At 40.5% G+C, this 18409-nt stretch overlaps 1 protein-coding gene across 2 annotated transcripts; it reads right to left on the reverse strand.

Moving 5' to 3' along the window:
- Window positions 1-122: 122 nt before the first annotated feature.
- ago2 (argonaute RISC catalytic component 2) lies at window positions 123-18320 on the reverse strand. Of its 2 annotated transcripts, none has more exons than XM_086014439.1 (20): window positions 18076-18320; window positions 17097-17144; window positions 15200-15380; window positions 14984-15104; window positions 14740-14921; window positions 14365-14501; window positions 14144-14278; window positions 13958-14045; window positions 13562-13709; window positions 13364-13483; window positions 11934-12056; window positions 11710-11843; window positions 11433-11617; window positions 11195-11354; window positions 10199-10289; window positions 9930-10124; window positions 9709-9843; window positions 9513-9614; window positions 8494-8693; window positions 123-8392 (listed from the first exon to the last, which is right to left on the reverse strand). In XM_086014439.1, the coding sequence occupies exons 1-20, from the start codon at window positions 18092-18094 to the stop codon at window positions 8284-8286; spliced, it is 2613 nt and encodes an 870-aa protein (XP_085870565.1). In that variant the 5' UTR covers window positions 18095-18320; the 3' UTR covers window positions 123-8283. The 2 variants fall into 2 exon arrangements, with proteins under 2 accessions (XP_085870565.1, XP_085870564.1); XM_086014438.1 differs by having other exon boundaries at window positions 11916-12056.
- Window positions 18321-18409: the final 89 nt, after the last annotated feature.

Genomic DNA, 18409 nt, shown 5'->3' on the forward strand with positions numbered 1-18409 from the left:
CAAAGTTAAGAGGAATAAAGGAATGAATAAAGAGAAAAAAAAAACATTTCTTTGCAACCTTAAAATAATAGAAGCATCAAAATGACGGCAAAAATCAACAGCAAGGAAATCCCAACATTAAATATTTTTTCAAATATGTTTTTTTTTTATTAATGAATGTAACTTACAGTCAAGCCAAAGAGAGAACTACATGAAGTGATACGTATTCACATTGTGTCCTAACGGGGTTTTACAGCATATCTTGTGTTCTGTAAGCGTAAATGTCGACAAAAAAAACCCAAAACAAAACAGGGAACATAAGATAAAAATCAAAAGCTTTACAAACTTTACAACACCCCAAAAAGAAAAATAAAGGAGCTTAGCAAGTGGATGAAGGAATTCAAAATCAGCTAAATATAAAGACCCCCCCCACCCACTCCCTCCCTAAACCACAATAGGAATGACTGCAAATTCACTTTTGGCATGTCACGGTTTAAATAAGGGAGAAGATAATACAATAGAACACACGAATAAAGGGAGGTTTGAATTCACATGGCTGCGCGGGCTGACTTTGGTCAGTTTCTGTGTTATGGCTGATGTAGAAATAAGAAGGGACCAGTGAGAGACGAACAGGAAAATGCACAATTGAATAGTGGATCATCACTGAGAACAAGAGTCGGCTAACGCCATTGTTGTCGTTTTTCAGTTAAGTGCAGAAATGAATCGGGAGAAGGCAATTTTTTTTTTTTTTTTTTTAAGATTAATACTGGTCTACATCAAGGTTGAATATGCTGTTTTTCATCAAAATAGCCCATTACTGGACTCTGCCCTTTTTTTTTTTTTTTTTTTTTTTTTTTTTTAGCTTGGGTGGCCATATATCTGCATTTAAGTCCAAGTGAATGTCATTTATCATCTCTAATGAAATACTGATACATTTGACAGATGTTTGGACTTAGACCAATATTGTAATAAATCTTAAATATTTTTATTTCACTTTATGGTAGCAGCCATACAATCTTTAATCATTTTCCTGCAAAATAACAAAATGAAATTAGCCCACTCTTCTCAATGGCTCAATTGCAGTAGAGCTGATCGTTGTCAAAGGTGAAATGTACAGTGTACGCCAACCAACTCTTCAGGAGGCTATCTTAAGACAATGTTGCTTTACAAAGATGGAAAACTGGGGAACATCCAACGAGAAAAATACGGCACAGCCTATTCAATTCAAACCTCCCCAAGGGGGTGGAAAAAAAAAAAAATCAGAATTTTATTGGACATATTGAAGTACACTAAAGAAATAAGTGAATGCAGCATATATCAGGCTTATGAGGTACTTCATGAATGGATGTATAGATCTATATATAATGTATATATAATCATCTCAACCTTTTTTTTTTTTAATTTTATTTGAAGAAAAGTCATTTTCCTACTGATAAAATACCTCAACAGTTCTTTCGTTACTTTGCGGCCGACTTCAAGCGGGCCGGGTTTGAGACTGCTTCAAAAGTGCAAAACACAAATACTGATCGATCTATACGCAGCACATATGGGCCAGATTGCCGCATCTCGGGGAATAAAAATGGCAGACCGGCAGCGGGACTCGGAGAAGTGATCAGTTATGACAAGCTCGTGGACATTTCGTTGAGTTACGACGGATTGCTTGGCTGTGGAAAGTAGTAGTGGGTAGAAATGTTTTATTGCAGTACTGGCTGGACTGTAGCGGCAGGAAAGCTCTTTTTTTTTTAACATGGTGGTAAAACCCCCCAAAAAAGATAACGGTTAGCAACACTGACTTGTACCCGAAAGGCCTCAAGATGAACGGATGACGATGCGCCTAAAGATTTCAGGTTGGAAACTCAGAAACAAACTAAGCCCCGTTTCTACCAAGCAGTCAGTTCAGGTCGGTATGGTGGAATTTGCATATTAAAGGGTCAGTTCATAAAAACACCATTGGTCAGCGATAGAACATAAGTACACTGGAGAGATTTTTAGTATTTGTGTAGTTTGTTAATGAATAAAGTCACACTATTACTCTTCATGTTCAAGTCACTGGTGGGATTTACACTGCGTGGTTCAAGTGACAATTCCGATATTTTGCTTTCAAGTGGCACAATAATACAAAAAAAATCTAATGAAGACCGTGCAGTAAATCTGAACTAAAGCAAAAGCATAGACAAGTAAATATGGTCAAAATATTGTTTATTTATTGCTTGCTTGTTAGGTGAGGACTGTGGAGTTGCGCAATTTGACGTCTTTTGTCAGTGAAAACACAGCCATGTTGGATAAGTGGCACAAAAAGGTAATTGGGCACTTAGACCTGCAGTGTAAATCCATCATCCTTCTATGATACACAACCCCTTGAAATTTGGTCCCTTAACATAGTCAGTGCTTTGCTTCTCAATCTAACAGTGCTCGCACATGATATGAACTTGTATCGATTCACTACAATTTTGGATTTTGTTTCTGTTCAGGGCTAATATGTTAGCTAGCACCACACTACGCTCTGAGGTAGGTTATTTTTCCCCCAAGCTGGTAAGAAGAAGCCACAATGTTCTTAAAATGCTTTTAAAATACAAATGGAAAAAAAAAAACCCTCCAAGTCTTGCAGAGATCTTTTCCTGGCATAGCTTTTTCAAGTTGTAGCCGACCATTAACACAACCAGGCGAGCAACAGAGCAGGACCATGTGGCTTAGTTTAGAGAACTGGGTGGACTAAAATGACGCTTCTGGAAAGTTTCTGACAAGTTGTGCTGTTTCACTCAGACAGGAAATAAAGCTGTGGTGTTATACAATCACCAAATGTAATAATAAAAATATATTGAGAGAGTGACTCGTGAACAGAAATATGGGAAAAGCTTTTAAGAGGGCAGCTGTATTGCGACTGCAGGCTAACTATCACAAGGCCAAACATCTAAAAAGAGCTACTCAGAACCACACCAAAACAACCATCAGACACATACAAACTGCTTGTACCGAAGAAAAAAAAAATATATATATATATCAATTCGGGACTTGTGGGAGTCCACCGAAACAACATGAAAACGTGCTGTGTAGTTCTGCAAGAAGGGGACACCTAGTCAAAGATGAATATTACTATTAAGAACCAAGAACACCTTTAAATAAAATAAAGAGAACAATCCCGAGAAGAATACAAAAATAGGCCATACACAAGAATCTAATTAGAAATGTAAAAAGGTGGCTAAACGACATAATATAACAAACCACAAAGGAGCTATAAATACATTCATTGTTACCCGGAGCGAGGAAAATGGGTTGTAGCGTAATAGCGCTAGCACAGAGAGGAGATACACGACTATCCAACGGTAATGGTTTGGGCACCTAATTGATATATAGACGTCCTAGCTTCAGTCGAAACCTGCCTGCTAGTGTGCTGGAATGCTAAACACAAATGTTCTTGTCCATATGAACATTTCTACCAGAGACAAAGAGCTGCTATAGTGAAATGACGTTTCAATTAGCTTATGTTAGCCCGTTGGTCTGTCTGTCCGAGTTAGGGGACACCCAAAGCAGTCCAACTAAGGTGAATATGTGCATTTAAGTTAAAAATATGCGAAATGTAAATAATGATAAAAAAAAAAAAAAAAAAAAAAAAAAAAAAAAATCATAATAGGATGTATGCAGCCCCGGCGTCGGTAAACTTATAAAGCTATGACACATTTAATCAGGCGACTGCCATTTTGTTTGATTCACGCATGGTTTCTCATTATCATGTTCATTTTAGGTTGAAAGCTTGTAGCTTAGTACAGTGAAAAAAAAGGGATGTACTGTGCTTGCTTATGGATGCCACCAGAGGGCGAGCGACAAAGCACTAAATGAAGCACCTCCTCAACTCACTTCAACACGACGCCAAAGCAATACTGTTAAGGGATAGTGGCAAAGTGACTTTGGAAACGCTTAAGAGCGAATATTTGGAGGTTCTATAGAGGGTATATTAATTTTAGGGATGGGCAGAAATAATACATTATATATTGTTCATCTCATCAACTAAATTGTGGTCTGGATCAGTGATTCCCAACCAGTGTGCCGTAGCATATTAATGCATCTTTAGAGATCACTCATCTAAAGACCAACATTAGGTCAGCTATGGGAAATGGAGCCTGATCTACGCATATCTCCGCTCCGGTCGGCACTACTCTACTCAAGTCCAATACTGGCATCAAAACAGGAGTTCAGGACATATGGACAAATTCTCCCATCCCTTTAAAGTTATAGACAATGAAGAATTTCACCCACAATCGGTCAAGGAAATGTAGTAAAATGCCCATCCCTAGCGAACATGTTATGGTAGTAAAGCTCAGTTTCCACAGAGTACGGTTCAGTTCAAGTCTGTATTCATTCCGCTACGGCCAAAATATCTTATCCGCCCCATCTCGCCTGACACAGTGGTATGTTTGTGGAAGGTGAGTTGTATAAACCTTCCGTGTTAAAATTAGTGAATTACATGGAATTTCGTTGGTATGATGGTTTCATCGGCGACCACTATCATATCAATTTTCAGGTCAAGTATTGTGGCTGTCGGACAATCCGGTTAGTTTGTGTGAGATGGATCGAGAGACTATGCTGTCCGGGATTGGTTGGCGCTAACAATGCAATGGCATTTCTGAAAAGTTGTCGGGAGCCACACCGCGGTGAACTGAACTATAGGTGAAAATGTGGCTCAAGTGACTATACGTTTTCTGGTCTCTATGCGGTTTGGACCTTACAGATATCGAGCTCATCAGTGCCAATTCAACTTCTCCAACTCTGCCGCCATAATGGCAATGCAACCACACACTTAACATTTCAAAAGGCATCAGGATATTTGTGAAAAATGCAGGATGTTTGTGTGTAGCTATCGGACTAAGGCTATTTTTCGGCTTGGGCCTGCTCGGCGACGGAAGCCAACTTACTGCTTTCTTTCTGAATACGAACAAGCTCGTCCACCACCCGATGAAGATCCTAAATGCTGCAAAAAAGCTACAAAATCCATTCTTGTTTTAGTGCAAAACAAACATTGTCAAAGGTTGGACTTGAAATATTTAAAGGAAAACGCGATTACGTTCTGGCATTTTAAGGTGCTGGTATAGTAGTAGGTCAAGTCAAACACCAAGACAGACAAACAAGTACAAACCCTTTTGGGAAAGAGACATTTCACACTGCCCATCAAAACTCTTCCTGGTCATTGTTCTGCGTAAAAGGTAACGATAAGGAATGGGGGGGGGGGGGGTTGAAGTCAACTTGCAAATTTGTGTTTTCCAACCTAGTCTCAGAGGTATAAAAGAGGCAAAAAGAACTGTCTGGATGTATTGTTTACCATCTGACACATACTTTGCTCTAGCGTTTATTTTGCATCGAAACAACTGTGAACATACACTGCGTTGTCCTGGCGCCTTGGTGGGTTCTGTCTGAAAGGCACAGGTAAATTCCAGTTGTATTGTCCTGTGATGCGCCAATTTTGCGCAAACGCAGTGCGGAAGGGGCTACTGATGTAAAACAGGTGGCTTTAGAAGACTTGGGACACGTGTAAATGAGACAGCCCAACAACAGGAAACTGACACACAACACTATCACTACTCCTGAAGTGGAACCCAGAAAGACAGCAGCTACTTGTGACCGGACTATGAGTCAAGTCCAAAAGCCTGAACCAACACGGCTATCCGTTTTAGCCCCAAAAAACAATCCGAACACACTGATCCAGAGATTTAATTTCAAAATGACTCACAAGGCATGATTGTATGTGGGAACCAGACAAGCAAACAGCTCTGAACCTAACCTCAAAAACATCCATTTCATTGACTTTCACTGTCTGCTGATGATCTCGATTTTACCTGGTATTGTCGTAAATCGAGTACAAATAGATCGAGGCGTCAAAAGAAAAAAAAAAAAAAAACGACTTTTACATCACTGGTGCATAGAGATAATCGATAAAAGAAAAAGCTGCGTGCGAGTAGCGACGCACTTCAAGAATTTGGTCGTGCAGCTCGATGCTAAAGCCCCCTTCAAGAAATAAAAACACAACCCCGCTCCGCGTTATGAACTATGAAAACACAAAGCGTGTTACCCACCATGTATACAAAACCAGGACTCCAGAAAAACATTAAATCAATGCCATTTAGATTAATAGCAGGGGCAATTATGCAGAAATGGCCACCAGTGTGATGTTACCATAACACTTGAACAGGTAACAAGAGGTAGAACACAAGGCCATTTCCATACAATTACACCAGTGTCATAATATGGCCAAGACTCCCATTTCTCTCTCACTCACACACACACACACACACAAACACCTACTGGAGCTCACATCAATGCTATGCTATCAAAAGTGCATCCACGTGTACACGCTTTGAGACGAGCACCAAGAAGTACAATATTGACATCAACAGGAAATATCAAGTACGTGGTGTTCTGAATGCCCCGCAAACACAGTCAGTCGGATTTCTGGTAGTAAGATGGGAAGAATAAGTCTCAATTGTTTTTTCTTTAGTATTCCAACCACACGTCCCGTGTTAAAACAAACAACCAAAACGCGTGGGCGGGTCCAGTGAGGTGGTTTACAGTGAAAACATCTCGCACAGGATTCTTTTTGTGCTTCCGTGTCTTTTGAATGTTTATCTTGAGAGGATCTGTAATCTTATTTGGCTGAGAGCAGGCCCAATTGTCACGCTATATAAAAAAAATCGGCAAAGTTACAACGGACCACACAAAAGAGCGACGCGACTAAAAGCGACATGATTACAAACTACTAAAAGCGATAATCTACATCTATAAAAACTCCAGATTGAGGCGAGAAGCCTCTCTGCTAAATCTCGTGGTTAAAAACAATGCATAGTTCGAAGTTGGGACTACATCCACTCCATTCGAGACGACATTCGTTATCTTAAACTTGATCAAAGTGGACAATAGAAAATGTCTAGAATGACTTGAGACTGTTAACAGTCATGAAAGGCAAGAGAATATTTGCATTGGACTCTATACACAAATAGTGTTACTTTAGATTATGTGTGGGCCAGTTCATTTTATTTTTTTTTTTAATTCAAAAATCTGTTTCGGCAGTCTCCACTGAAGATTTATACAAAATATAGCTCATTTTCAACATCATAAAAAGACTCAGAGAAAGTCATTTGCATAAAAACAATGCTTGTGTGCGACAACTCCTTTCGGTTCCAGGAGGAAATGCTTTCAGTTGTTTTTGAAGGAATTTGATCTCGAAAATGTTGCAGCTTTCAGACCACTCTACCGAACGCATCGCTATGGAAACGCCACACCAAGGTCCTCCTCTGACAAAGACACTGCAGCTTCCACTCATATACACTGTATATATAGACTGTATATTTATACAACCAAAATAGAGTACTGGTTAAAGTGTATCAAGGAAGGAAAAAAAAAAACACGTGTCTAAGTTTCTAAAACAGGAGTTGGCTACATGCATATTCATTAGAAAGTTTGAAATTAAAAACATTCTATAAAAAGACAAGGGAGCAAAAAAAAGTGTTTCTGCTCCCTATATTGATTTGTACATCGTGCGTCTTATAAACACGGCTCAGAGTACATTTAAAAAAAAAAAAGGGGATGTTTTCTGGGAACCGGTCCCAATACATGATTTCAGCACGGCCGTTGGGTTGCGAGAAAAAAAATAATCAAACCAGACAACTAACGTTAAATCTATGAAAATGTTAAGAGCCCTGGAATATTCTAAGTGTTGGTTCAAGAGTTGATATCAAGATTCAAGTTGGTTAATTGTCCCAGATTTGGCATAGAATGGTCATCGGGGACAAATACTGGAAAAAAAAGGTGTGGATCAAATAAAACAAACATGATCAAATGTGGTCTCTAAATGGCACTTTCATCATTTCCATAGTGCCCGATGTGAGAGTCGCAAGTACTTTCATCTGGATTAAAGTACCCATTTCTTGAGAGTGCACTTGGCTGTGATTGGCTGTTCAATAATGTGTGTCCGAGGAACAAATGAAAGTGCCCCCTCAAACAGGATTTCAAAAAATAAGAGAGGGAGGTGAGGTGCTTCTCCTAATTCATAAAGCACCACGTAGAATAACAATACTCCTTTCATACTCTGCGACATATTTTTCACAAGATATACAAATATATATATATAACTCAAACCCCATGAAGAGGACTTGTTTTGCAACTTACAGAGAGTGGGTTAGGCTTGGGTACCTGCCAGGTGTTTTAGATAGGGATCTCACATGGTAAAAGCACACAGCTGACAGCCGGACAGCAAAGGGGGTAGTGTGTTCCCTCAGTGGGGGTCTCTCGCCCACGCCATCCCGGCGGCCTGCAGTCTCAGGCGAAGTACATTGTGCGCAGGGTGTCCTGGTGGATCTGAACGGCTTTGGCCAAGGCTTGTTGATCACGCCCGTTGCTCTGACCTGATGTGTGGCTGCCCTCGGCACTGACAAGTGAGAAATCCGGGAGTGAATATCATATGGAGTGGTCGTGAGACGCAAAGATGGGCCGTGGACGCGATGGCGAACGGCCCGTCGTCATCCTCACCTGTCGTGCTCTTTGTCCACCAAGTGGTAGCGGGCGCGAAAAGCCACCAAATGGGCGTAATAAGCGGGCGCCGGGATGGAAACGGAGCGGGTGCAGCGCACGTATGTGTGGCACAGCTGGTAGGTGAGCACCTGCAGCTCGTCGGAAGAGAAGTGATTGTCGTCCCAGAGCACGTGGTAGTGAGACGGCCTGCTGGTACCCTGCACAGTCGGGACAGTGATGATGCAGTTTCTGTCCTCGCAGTGGGACGTTAAAAACAGAAATGCCAAAACACGCACACGGATGCAGTCAATTTCTTTCTTTTTTTTTTTTTTTACACCATGTATTTTTGCAAAGCAGCCAGAGAGCATTGGTCCAAAACAAATCCTTTTTTTCCTCCAAACTAACTAAATAACAAAATAATTTTACAATTCACATCAATAATCATTCCCAAATACATCATAAAATGAAACTACAGCCGCCGTAGCTTTCTGTAGGTGTAAAACGCAGGAACATAGAGTATTTTGCATACAATAATCTTTCAAATTAGGCTGGGCTTGAAATACTTCCTGATGTCACGGTTTCACCCCCCAAATTTCACGTTGTCAAACATAATCGTGTGCCGCCATCTAGTGGCCGACAGTGGATTTAGATCCAAAATAAGTGTGGGGCAGAGCAAAAAATGTTTTTAATCAAAAATAGCTACAGTTGCAAACCATGAGCCCGCGATGGAAGGGGGTTTATTGTACTCTGATATTTGCCTTGTCATATCAACACTACATAGCTTTAATAATAGCTTCCCAAAATTCCCACTTTATCATCATGTCTTCCTCAAATACTGCACATGCTTTTGTATTTGAAAAACAGCAGGCCTCTACAGCACCAGTTAACTAATTTTTGCAACACTGTATTGTACAATGATTGGAACGTTTTGAATTCACTGGTACTTAAAGTGTATATAACGTTGTGTATACGTTTGCTTGTAAAAACGGGTTAATAAATGTGGTGGTCAGTCCATCTTGAGTTAAATCATATTTTACCTGTATGCCAGCGTGACTGCAAAGATAGAAGTCGAATTCAGATGGGTGAGTGATTTTGGTGTCCACTGTGGTGCCTGCAGGAATGTTGCCACTCTTCCCAACCTGCGCAAAAGCAACAAGACATTTTTCATTCATTCAGTTTATGCTGAAAGATATAAAATACCTCAAGGTTAGCATGCGGAAAGACAATACTGACCCTCTCGTTCCTGTCTGTGCAGAACAGCCTGGTGTGGTGTCTCTTTTGGACTACTACAAAGGTGATACCAGGCTGGTAGTCCTTCTCCAGCTTGATGCAGGCCTCTCGGATTGCAAGCAGTTCATGCTGAAGAACCTGCAGGTGCACAAAATTCGACCAAAAATCCAAAATTGAAATGTTTTCCACTCATTTTTGTGTATTACGCCTGGGCCGTGCATCACCTGGTTGAACTGGCCCTCAGAGATGCCATCACGGTAGTAGATGATTCTGGTGGGCTTGAAGCGGGTGGACTTGTAGAACTGGATGAGCAGCTCTCTCACCATGGTGGCAAGGTCTTGGATGATGTCCTGTCGGTGCTGCTGCACCCGAACGGTGGCGCAGTATCGGCTGGGGTGGGCATCCATGCTACCTACAACCTGCGGAGAACAATTTTGTGGTCCAGTGAGCTAGTCAGTCATGAATATAGTGCAAACTTTGAGACGTTTCTTACTGCTGCAATAGAGGGCTTCTTTCCATCTCCTGCAGGAGGATGAGTTACATCAGCACCGAGAAAGATGACAGGCTGCTGAAACACCAACGGCCTAAAAAAAATATTCAAGCAGACACATAAGCTAAAGCACAGAAATATTAGTGTACTTAGGCATTTCATTTCAACCATATTTCACAGGAATACAGAGGCCTCTAAGTGCTGAACAATTTTGAAAAACAATCTAATCAGCATTTTTTCCCTCAATATTGTAATTGCGATTTAATATGCGATTATTTTTTCCAAAGTCGCAAATATCCCATCGCATATATTTACCTTTATATTTATTTTATAACAATAAATTAATATGTATTACAATAAAGAGCATCCAATGTATTGTACATGTTTTTAATCTTATAAATTAGGCTTACTCTAAAACAAGAACAAATGAACCATTAATTAATATGAACTTTTCTTTATCTGTTTCAACTAGAGTTGGTACATTACTAAACAGTTTGACTATCACTTTTTTTAGCGTTCACTACGACAACTTCAAAAAATTCTACCAAACCAAAGTGTAGTGCAAACATAAGTCAGTAAGTCAAAAAGCTGACGACAATAAAGCAAATAAATGTGTGGACTGTGGAATAAAAGTGTACAGCACTCCTTAAGCAATGAACTCATCTAGGCACTTAAAGAATAAATAAATAAAATATACCCAATTAACATGTATACCTAATTAACTCATTCTGTACCAGACTTTTTCAGACCCATTGTGAAATGACATAAATATGTGATTGGGATAGCATGAGTTAAATAAAGCCTTCTGACCAACCGAAATGAAGCAGAGTTGGGGGGTTCAAACTAAAGCCTATGTGATTTGAAAACTGTATTCATTCTACATTCTGAAGTTGATTTGAATTTAATTAATCAGCCCCAGTGGCATGCAACTGGAAAAAAAAAACGCTAGTTGGTGTACTAAACCATGGTACCACTGTAGCAAGATGCATCTCCACTGACCTTCCCTGAGGCAGCAGGATGTTGTTGACGCCACCCAGCTTGACATTGATCTTCAGACAGAGGTTGGAGAGAGTCTGCGGTGTCGTCTTCTGGACGTTCTTCACCTGCACGCACTGGGTGGCCATGCCGAGGACTGTGTCTCCAACGCGCTTTACCTCAGCTACAATAGAAATGAATTGAATGTGACCACACAACACTGAAGCGAGGAGTAGAAAGGAGTGGCTGCTGGATCCCTCACCGTAGACGGGCGTCTTTCCTGGTAGGATGACCACAACGAGCTGGAGTCCCTGGTATGTGTACTTGAGGTGTCTGAACATGGGCTCCACGCTGTCGGCGCCTTGGGCGTACTTACAGAAGCAAGGCTGACCCTGAATGGGCATGCCTGCATCCCGGGAGATCTTCCTGAGCTGATCTGTGAACGCTCTAAACAGAGGATTTTTTTTTTTTTTTTTAACTAGTTCAGAAAAAGATGCCTCTGTATATAATAATACAAAAGCTCCATTGTTGTGACTCACTTAAGTAAGAGTTCAGTGCACTGTCTCTGTGGTGCAAAGCATGCGATGGCCCACACTTTGATTTCGATGCCGGTGTGGAACTGCTTGTTCCTCATGTCCCATACACCCTGGATTGGTGTGGCGATTGCCTTGTTCTGGAAATGATAATAAAATCGGCGATGTCACAATATTCCCGTGAAGCCATCTTAAACAATCACTGTACTTACAACTGCTGATGGACATACCCTGCCTCCATACAAAATGGAGGGTGCTTGGAGGACACGGCCGTTCACTTCCGTCATCTCGTCCCTCACCATCACTCCGAATTCGCGAACGTATGGGTCGGTGTTGAAGTTGGCGCTTCTCATCTGGACACAAGCAGGGATGTGTTTTCGAAGGGGTTCACAATGGAGTTCTCAATCCCAAATTTATCTTGAATTGTCGTCACTGAAAATGATCACCGTGAAGCTTCGAGGCGGAGATTTTGCATCATTTGAGTTATTTCATTGTTTTAACTAGGTATGTGCCGATCTGGGCCATGACAAATATACCACGGTATTAAAATTACAGCTCAAAAATTACCCTTTTTTTTATTTGGAGAAAATAAAATAGCATTTTTTCCCATTGAACACAATCTATGTTATTTTTAAACATAGATTGGTACAGAATAAACGTGTGCCCTGTTAAGTTTGAATAAACATTCTTCTTCTGTTTTAATTTTTCTAAGTAAGTCTCAGTGTCCCACCATTGTGTGCGCTATTTTTAGAAAAGACCCATGAACTACTCATGTTGTCCTTGGGGCTTTCTAGTACTCGCTTGTATCGTTTTTTTTTTAGGACAATGCACATTAACAAAGCAAAAAGGAATCGTATTTGTACAGGTTTTGTCTTATTCCCTCCATCCTCCACCGGGCGCAACTCAACCCACCCCTCTCTGCTCAATGAGGAGAAAAAAATAAGTTAATTCGAGATTGGACACCAAAGAAGCGGCACGTTTACTCAACTCTGCACTAGTGTTGTCACGATAATATTTTGACTTCGATACTATACCTGCATAATGTATCTCGATACCGAAACGGTACCTTGACAAAAATCTAAAATCAGCAAAAGCAGCAAATTTATAAATGACAAAAGAACACCAAATTTTTTAAAAAATGTTATTAATTCAGAATATTAGGCTATGCTTGATAAGAAATTAATATTTTAAACATTGTTAAACGGGAAGTCAACCCGAACATATTTTTTCAAGAATATGTTCTATGGAGGCCCACTAGTTGAAACAAAGCATTCTGATTATTGTGTTTGTGGAATGTGAGTTAAGCAGCAAAACCTAGCCATCAGCATTTGTTACACGGGCAGTAGTCATGATGCTAAGGAACTACGTTCGCCAAGTTTGTCTACTTCGAGTAGCTGTAGCACAAAGATGGCAGCGAAACATGGCAGCCTCCATTAGGGGAGGCTCGCCCTATGTAATATAATTAGAGATTACTTCACCTACGATTGATTATATAAAAATAATTATGTTGATGTGATAGAGCTTTTTTTTTTTTGTATATCATTGAAATGAATAGTGAGTCTTTAAAATGAATGATCATTCTACACATTGTCGCTTTAAGTTAAATCCTAGAAGCTCCCATGCTTTAACGAAATGCATCACTTACTTCACAAGCACTCACCAGTTTACTAATTTCATCCTGACGGTCAGGTGCTGATCTAGCAGTGGCACGGATCATTGTGGAGGTCTGATTGTCTGTCAGTTTTTTGATGCAGCGCTGTCCTGCAACTATGTTACATACCTGGAAACACACCAACAGGCTTGAGAAAAAAATAGCAGGTGGATGAACTTCTGCTCTGCGACGTTGGTGGTTGCTTACTTCTAGAGGCAGGTAGGTGTGCTTTTGCTCCTGCCCCACCTGGAGACACGGCAGGTGGGGGTATCGCAGCATCAGTTTGTACTTATCTTTGAAGTAATGCGCCACGGTGCATTCAATAGTTTGGCCGTTCTCCTGCTGCAGCGGGAACCTGACGGGGGAGGGGGGGAGAAAGCACAACAAGACTTCCATGACACACAATTGACTTTTTCTATGATCCATACGTATACATATCAGAAGCTGAGGATACATTCAACCCCCAAAAAAAGGATCTGCAAGGGTTCACTGCATTTCTGTTGCTATGGCAAGGATTATATTTGGGTTTCTGGCACACAAATACTTAAGCAAGTATACACACAGTAGAGGGGGATTACAAAAGAAATCCAAGATTATTTTTACGTTTGATGGCTGGCTGGTCTTCTGGTCACATTGCACACTCTGTATTTCCTTTTCATCTGTCCGCAATGAGTGATCTCCACTTTCAGGCCTGCAAGGAGGAATCGTGTCAAGATTTGTGATTCAAAGCCATGTAAACGCTGAGAAATATGAAAAAGTTGTTTACAAAAAAAAAAAAAGACACACTACCTTTAATTTCTTTGGTAAATTTAACTCTTTGAGAGTCTGTTAAGGGCTTCTGTTGTTCTTCAATGCTTTTGAAATCCAAGACCTCGCACATGAACTCAATTACAGGCTGAGCTTTATAGAACGCAGTGGCCGAAACTACAAAAAAAAAAAATGTTTAAGGGAATTTGATTCACAAGTTACATCAAAAAAAGGACTTGAGGACAATGACATTGGAAATTTACCATCAATATTGAGCATCATTTTCCAAAGGGAAGGTCTGACAGATTGGTGGAAGCCAAACCACACCTCTCTGCCACCACCCAGCGGGTTGGAACAGCCCTCTGATGGAGTGAAGAACGAACGACCCACTGGAGTATACCTAGCAAAAGAAAAGTAAAAAAAAATGGATGGCTCCAATCAAAACTGAGTGTTAAAGGCACAGCTTTTGGCAACTCAGACAAATTAGACTATGAAGGTGCTGTGGTCAATAATTGTTTTTGACGATTCTGCCCATGCTTTGATCTCAAACTAAATAAATTTCACCATGACGAAAATAAAATTGTGATTTGCATTCCGAGCACTAAGAATCAGAAATAACATTTTGGGATGTACGGTACCTCATAGAGGGCAAATGTCTCATGACCACATCCAGGGCTTGAATGGTCTCAAAGGGGACACTGGGTAGCCGTCCTGACAGCGCCTCGTGGAGAGCTTGTAGGCTAACACACGACACCCACTTGATGGAGACTTTGAAGCTGCGGTCCTTGCCCTCCCCTGGAATGGTCACCTCGAGCTCCACCTGCGGATGATATGAAGTCATAAATTCTAGCACATCCTTGACGTCGTACAAAACTGACAAACCTTGTCTCTGCCTATGGGCAAGGGCATGGCTGTGTACAGGTTCTTCCTGCCATCATACACCGGCTTCCGATCCCCAAAGATCTGGGTTTTAAAGTGCTGGACCATGTGCTCCACAATTTCACTGAAAGGGGTGAGGGGAGGGGGAAATCAAACAAATTATCCCCCTCGGATTTTGACAACATCATTGAAAACTAGCCAGCACAAACTCGTACGCACCGGTTGACCCTCCTGGGACATTTCTCTGGCTTGATGTCAATGTCATAATGGTACACTTCCAGTTTGGGGATTTCCATCTCAAAGAAATTGGCCTGAAGCTTGATTGTCCTGCCCATGGTGCCAAAGTCTGGCCTTGAGGGTGGCTTGAACACATATTCTGGCACTGGGGATGAGGGTGGCTCTATAACAGAAAGCAACACAAAGTTAAAATAACAGAGCGTTATCCAATGCTGCTTTTACACTGGTCAGTAGTGGCTTGACTTAACTTTGTTTTGGGGCGCTGAATTCTTCTAATCAGTTCACAAGACTTGAGCTAACTTAAATGCCTGCTATTCTTTTGACAGTCATGATAAGACCGCCGCTTTTAAACCTCAACAGGCAAGTGTGTCATGAGTTACACACACTGTCAAGCAGGTTGGCATGAAAATGAAGGCATCCTTTTTGCAAATGTGACACGCCCAGATAAATTGAAGAGAGCAATGTAAAAACAACACAAAACAAAAAAGAGATAGAACTAAAATTATGATTGCGACAGACTGGGGTAGGAAGAAATTATTTCACTTTATATTCTTCCCTAGGGAAAAATGTGTCGAAATTACAACTTTGAAGCCCACCAGCGCAACAGAATGGAATGTGATGAACTTTGGAGATATCAATTTTAAATGGCACAAAATAATTATTCTGTCAAATAGCGGTCTGACTGGTTTGCATGAAATTCGCCTTTAGGTTTTTGCTAGCACAAAAGATTGGCCCAGCAAAACCTGAAACCAACCCATCTCTCATAGTTGCAGTTCTACATACTAGGGCTGAACGATTTTGAAAGATAATCTAATTGCAATGACTTTTCCTCAATATTGTGATTGCGATGTAATGTGATTATTTTTTCCAGGTCCTCATCCTATGTAGTTTTTTTTTACTTAAATAGATCTCTATTGGATTAAATTTACGCTAAAATAATGGCAAATGAATCAGCAATTGATATGAAAGACAGTTTATTTAATTCAATTAGAGTTGTAATTTAAAGTGAAAGTCAACCCTAACATAGTTTTCAAGATTATGTTGTATGCAAGCCCACTAGTTAAAACAGGGCATTCTGATAAATATTGTGTTTGTGGAGTAAGAGTTAATCCACCCATTTTTTGCCATCTCTGGGGGTAGCCATTTTGTCGCTTGCTATCAACTGAAAATGACATCACAATTGCTCAGGGCTCAGGTAACGACCAATCACGGCTCAGCTTCAGAAAACAGGTGAGCCGTGATTGGTCGTTACCTGTGCCCCTGAGCAGTTGTGATGTCATTTTCAGTCAGCAGAAATGACAAAATAGCCGCCCCCAGAGAAGGCTAAACGGGGTGGATTTTGTTGCTTAACTCATATTCCACAAATATAATATTAATCAAAATGCGGTGTTTCAACTAGTGGGCCTCCTGCTGGGAACATATTATTGAAAAAAATATGTTTGGGTAGATTTCCACTTTAAACACTTTTGACTTGCAGTATTTTAAGCGTTCAATACAACAACTTCAGAAAATTCTACCAAACAAGTGTGGTGTAAACAAGTCAGTAAATCATAAATGTGATTACTACAATAATGCAAACATATATGTGGATTTACCAATTCAATTTTTCATTTTATAAGATACAAGAATATGTCAAGATGTGAACTACACTTCTTAAGCACTGGACTTATCTAGACACTACCTAAATGTCGGTAAATAAAACATACTTAATAAAATAAAAAAGAAAGCAAACATAACATCTGACCTACAAGAAGCAGTTCTTCCCGCTCCAAAATTGCAACCTTTGCGATTTCAAAATTTGAAAATTGCATTCTACTACATTGCGAGGTCTATTTACAAAAATCGTAGCCGGACAAGGCATGAACTGAAAGGAACTTACCAGAGCTAGCCGACCCAGAAGAACGTGGGCCCTCAAACATCTCTGTAGCTAAACAAGAAAAAAAAAAAAAAACGTTAATAATTTGATTAAATAGATTTTTTTGTGTTTATATAATACATATACAAGGTGTACAAATACATTAATGAGCGTATCTGTTATCAATGCGAGGCCAGAAGGGCAAAAACAAGATGTTAATCTGAAGAAGAGGGAGACACCCATTCCCCTCCAGATAACCTAAATGTAGAAGTGCATGGACTTAAATGTAAACGTAATGACTGACTAACTATGCCTCTATTAAGGAAACATTCTGAAACAATTGAAAACAATACATATGCTGGATAATCATTCAAGTGGAAAAGCATAACATAATGCAGAACCCTTCTGAACTAATTAGGTCAACTATAACTAACTGCATAACTGCGATGTTTTTCCGCCACCCAATTAGTCTAAACCTTTATTTATCACGAATGCACTCACTAACTGGACACGTGGTTTTAGTAAAGTGTACGCAACATAAGCGTATTTACATCTTTACCTCAGCTAAAATTGTTGATGAGATTAGATGGCACGATCGGGCGCTAAATATTCCTCCAAACCAAGTTTATTTGCGATACACAATCATCATAATTGATGTGGTGAACGCTAACTAATATTTCACCTACGGATAATCACGATACTTTATTGCACATCGAGAACCAAACTAGCATTTGGAAGATTCCAAGTTTCGGAGAACGAGGTAGGCTCGAAGCTAACTTGGCTAACAGCAGCTTGTTGTTGCACGCTAAGCTTGCTCCCCAATTACTGCTGCACGTAACACTGAGCCGAGCTTCAATGATTTGCGTGAACTAGCTCGAACAAACAAACAACTAATAAGTTCACTCGTTGCTAAGTAGAAATAAGAAGCCGAAAATCTTGACGCTTGTGTTCATTTTTGTTAGCTGTGACTTAGCCGACGCTCGTGTTAGCTCGTACCACTTACCTCCAGCAGTGGGATACATTTTGTCGACTTTTAAACCTCTGTCGTGGGCGTAAAAATACTCCACTTTACGTCGGCGAATTCCGAGCGAAAGTCATGCGTGGTGGAAAAGTAGTTCGGTACAAAATAAGGGAATACAAGTAGGGAAATTGTTCTATTTGCTAAATATTTGGAGTCGATCATCCTCGGCACGGCCCCATCCCCCCCAACTCACAAAACCGTAGCCGAGTGCGAAGGCTAGCATAGAAAAGAGCTCAGTGGCCACAGATCATACCCTTGTGCTGACTTCCGGTTTCGGTTCCGCCTTCTTTGGCGCAACCTGTTGCGTTTTTCTTAC

Source organism: Filicampus tigris, chromosome 18 (genome assembly GCF_054856515.1).
Source record: "Filicampus tigris isolate MCC_2025a chromosome 18, RoL_Ftig_1.0, whole genome shotgun sequence".
Classification (NCBI taxonomy): Eukaryota; Metazoa; Chordata; class Actinopteri; order Syngnathiformes; family Syngnathidae; genus Filicampus; species Filicampus tigris.

Coding starts and splice junctions, on each gene's coding strand:
- ago2 (XM_086014438.1), bottom strand. Junction 14,922..14,983: donor TGCCCATAGGCAGAGACAAG/GTTTGTCAGTTT, acceptor TATCATCCGCAG/GTGGAGCTCGAGGTGACCAT. Junction 8,393..8,493: donor GTGGACAAAGAGCACGACAG/GTGAGGATGACG, acceptor CTCACTTGTCAG/TGCCGAGGGCAGCCACACAT.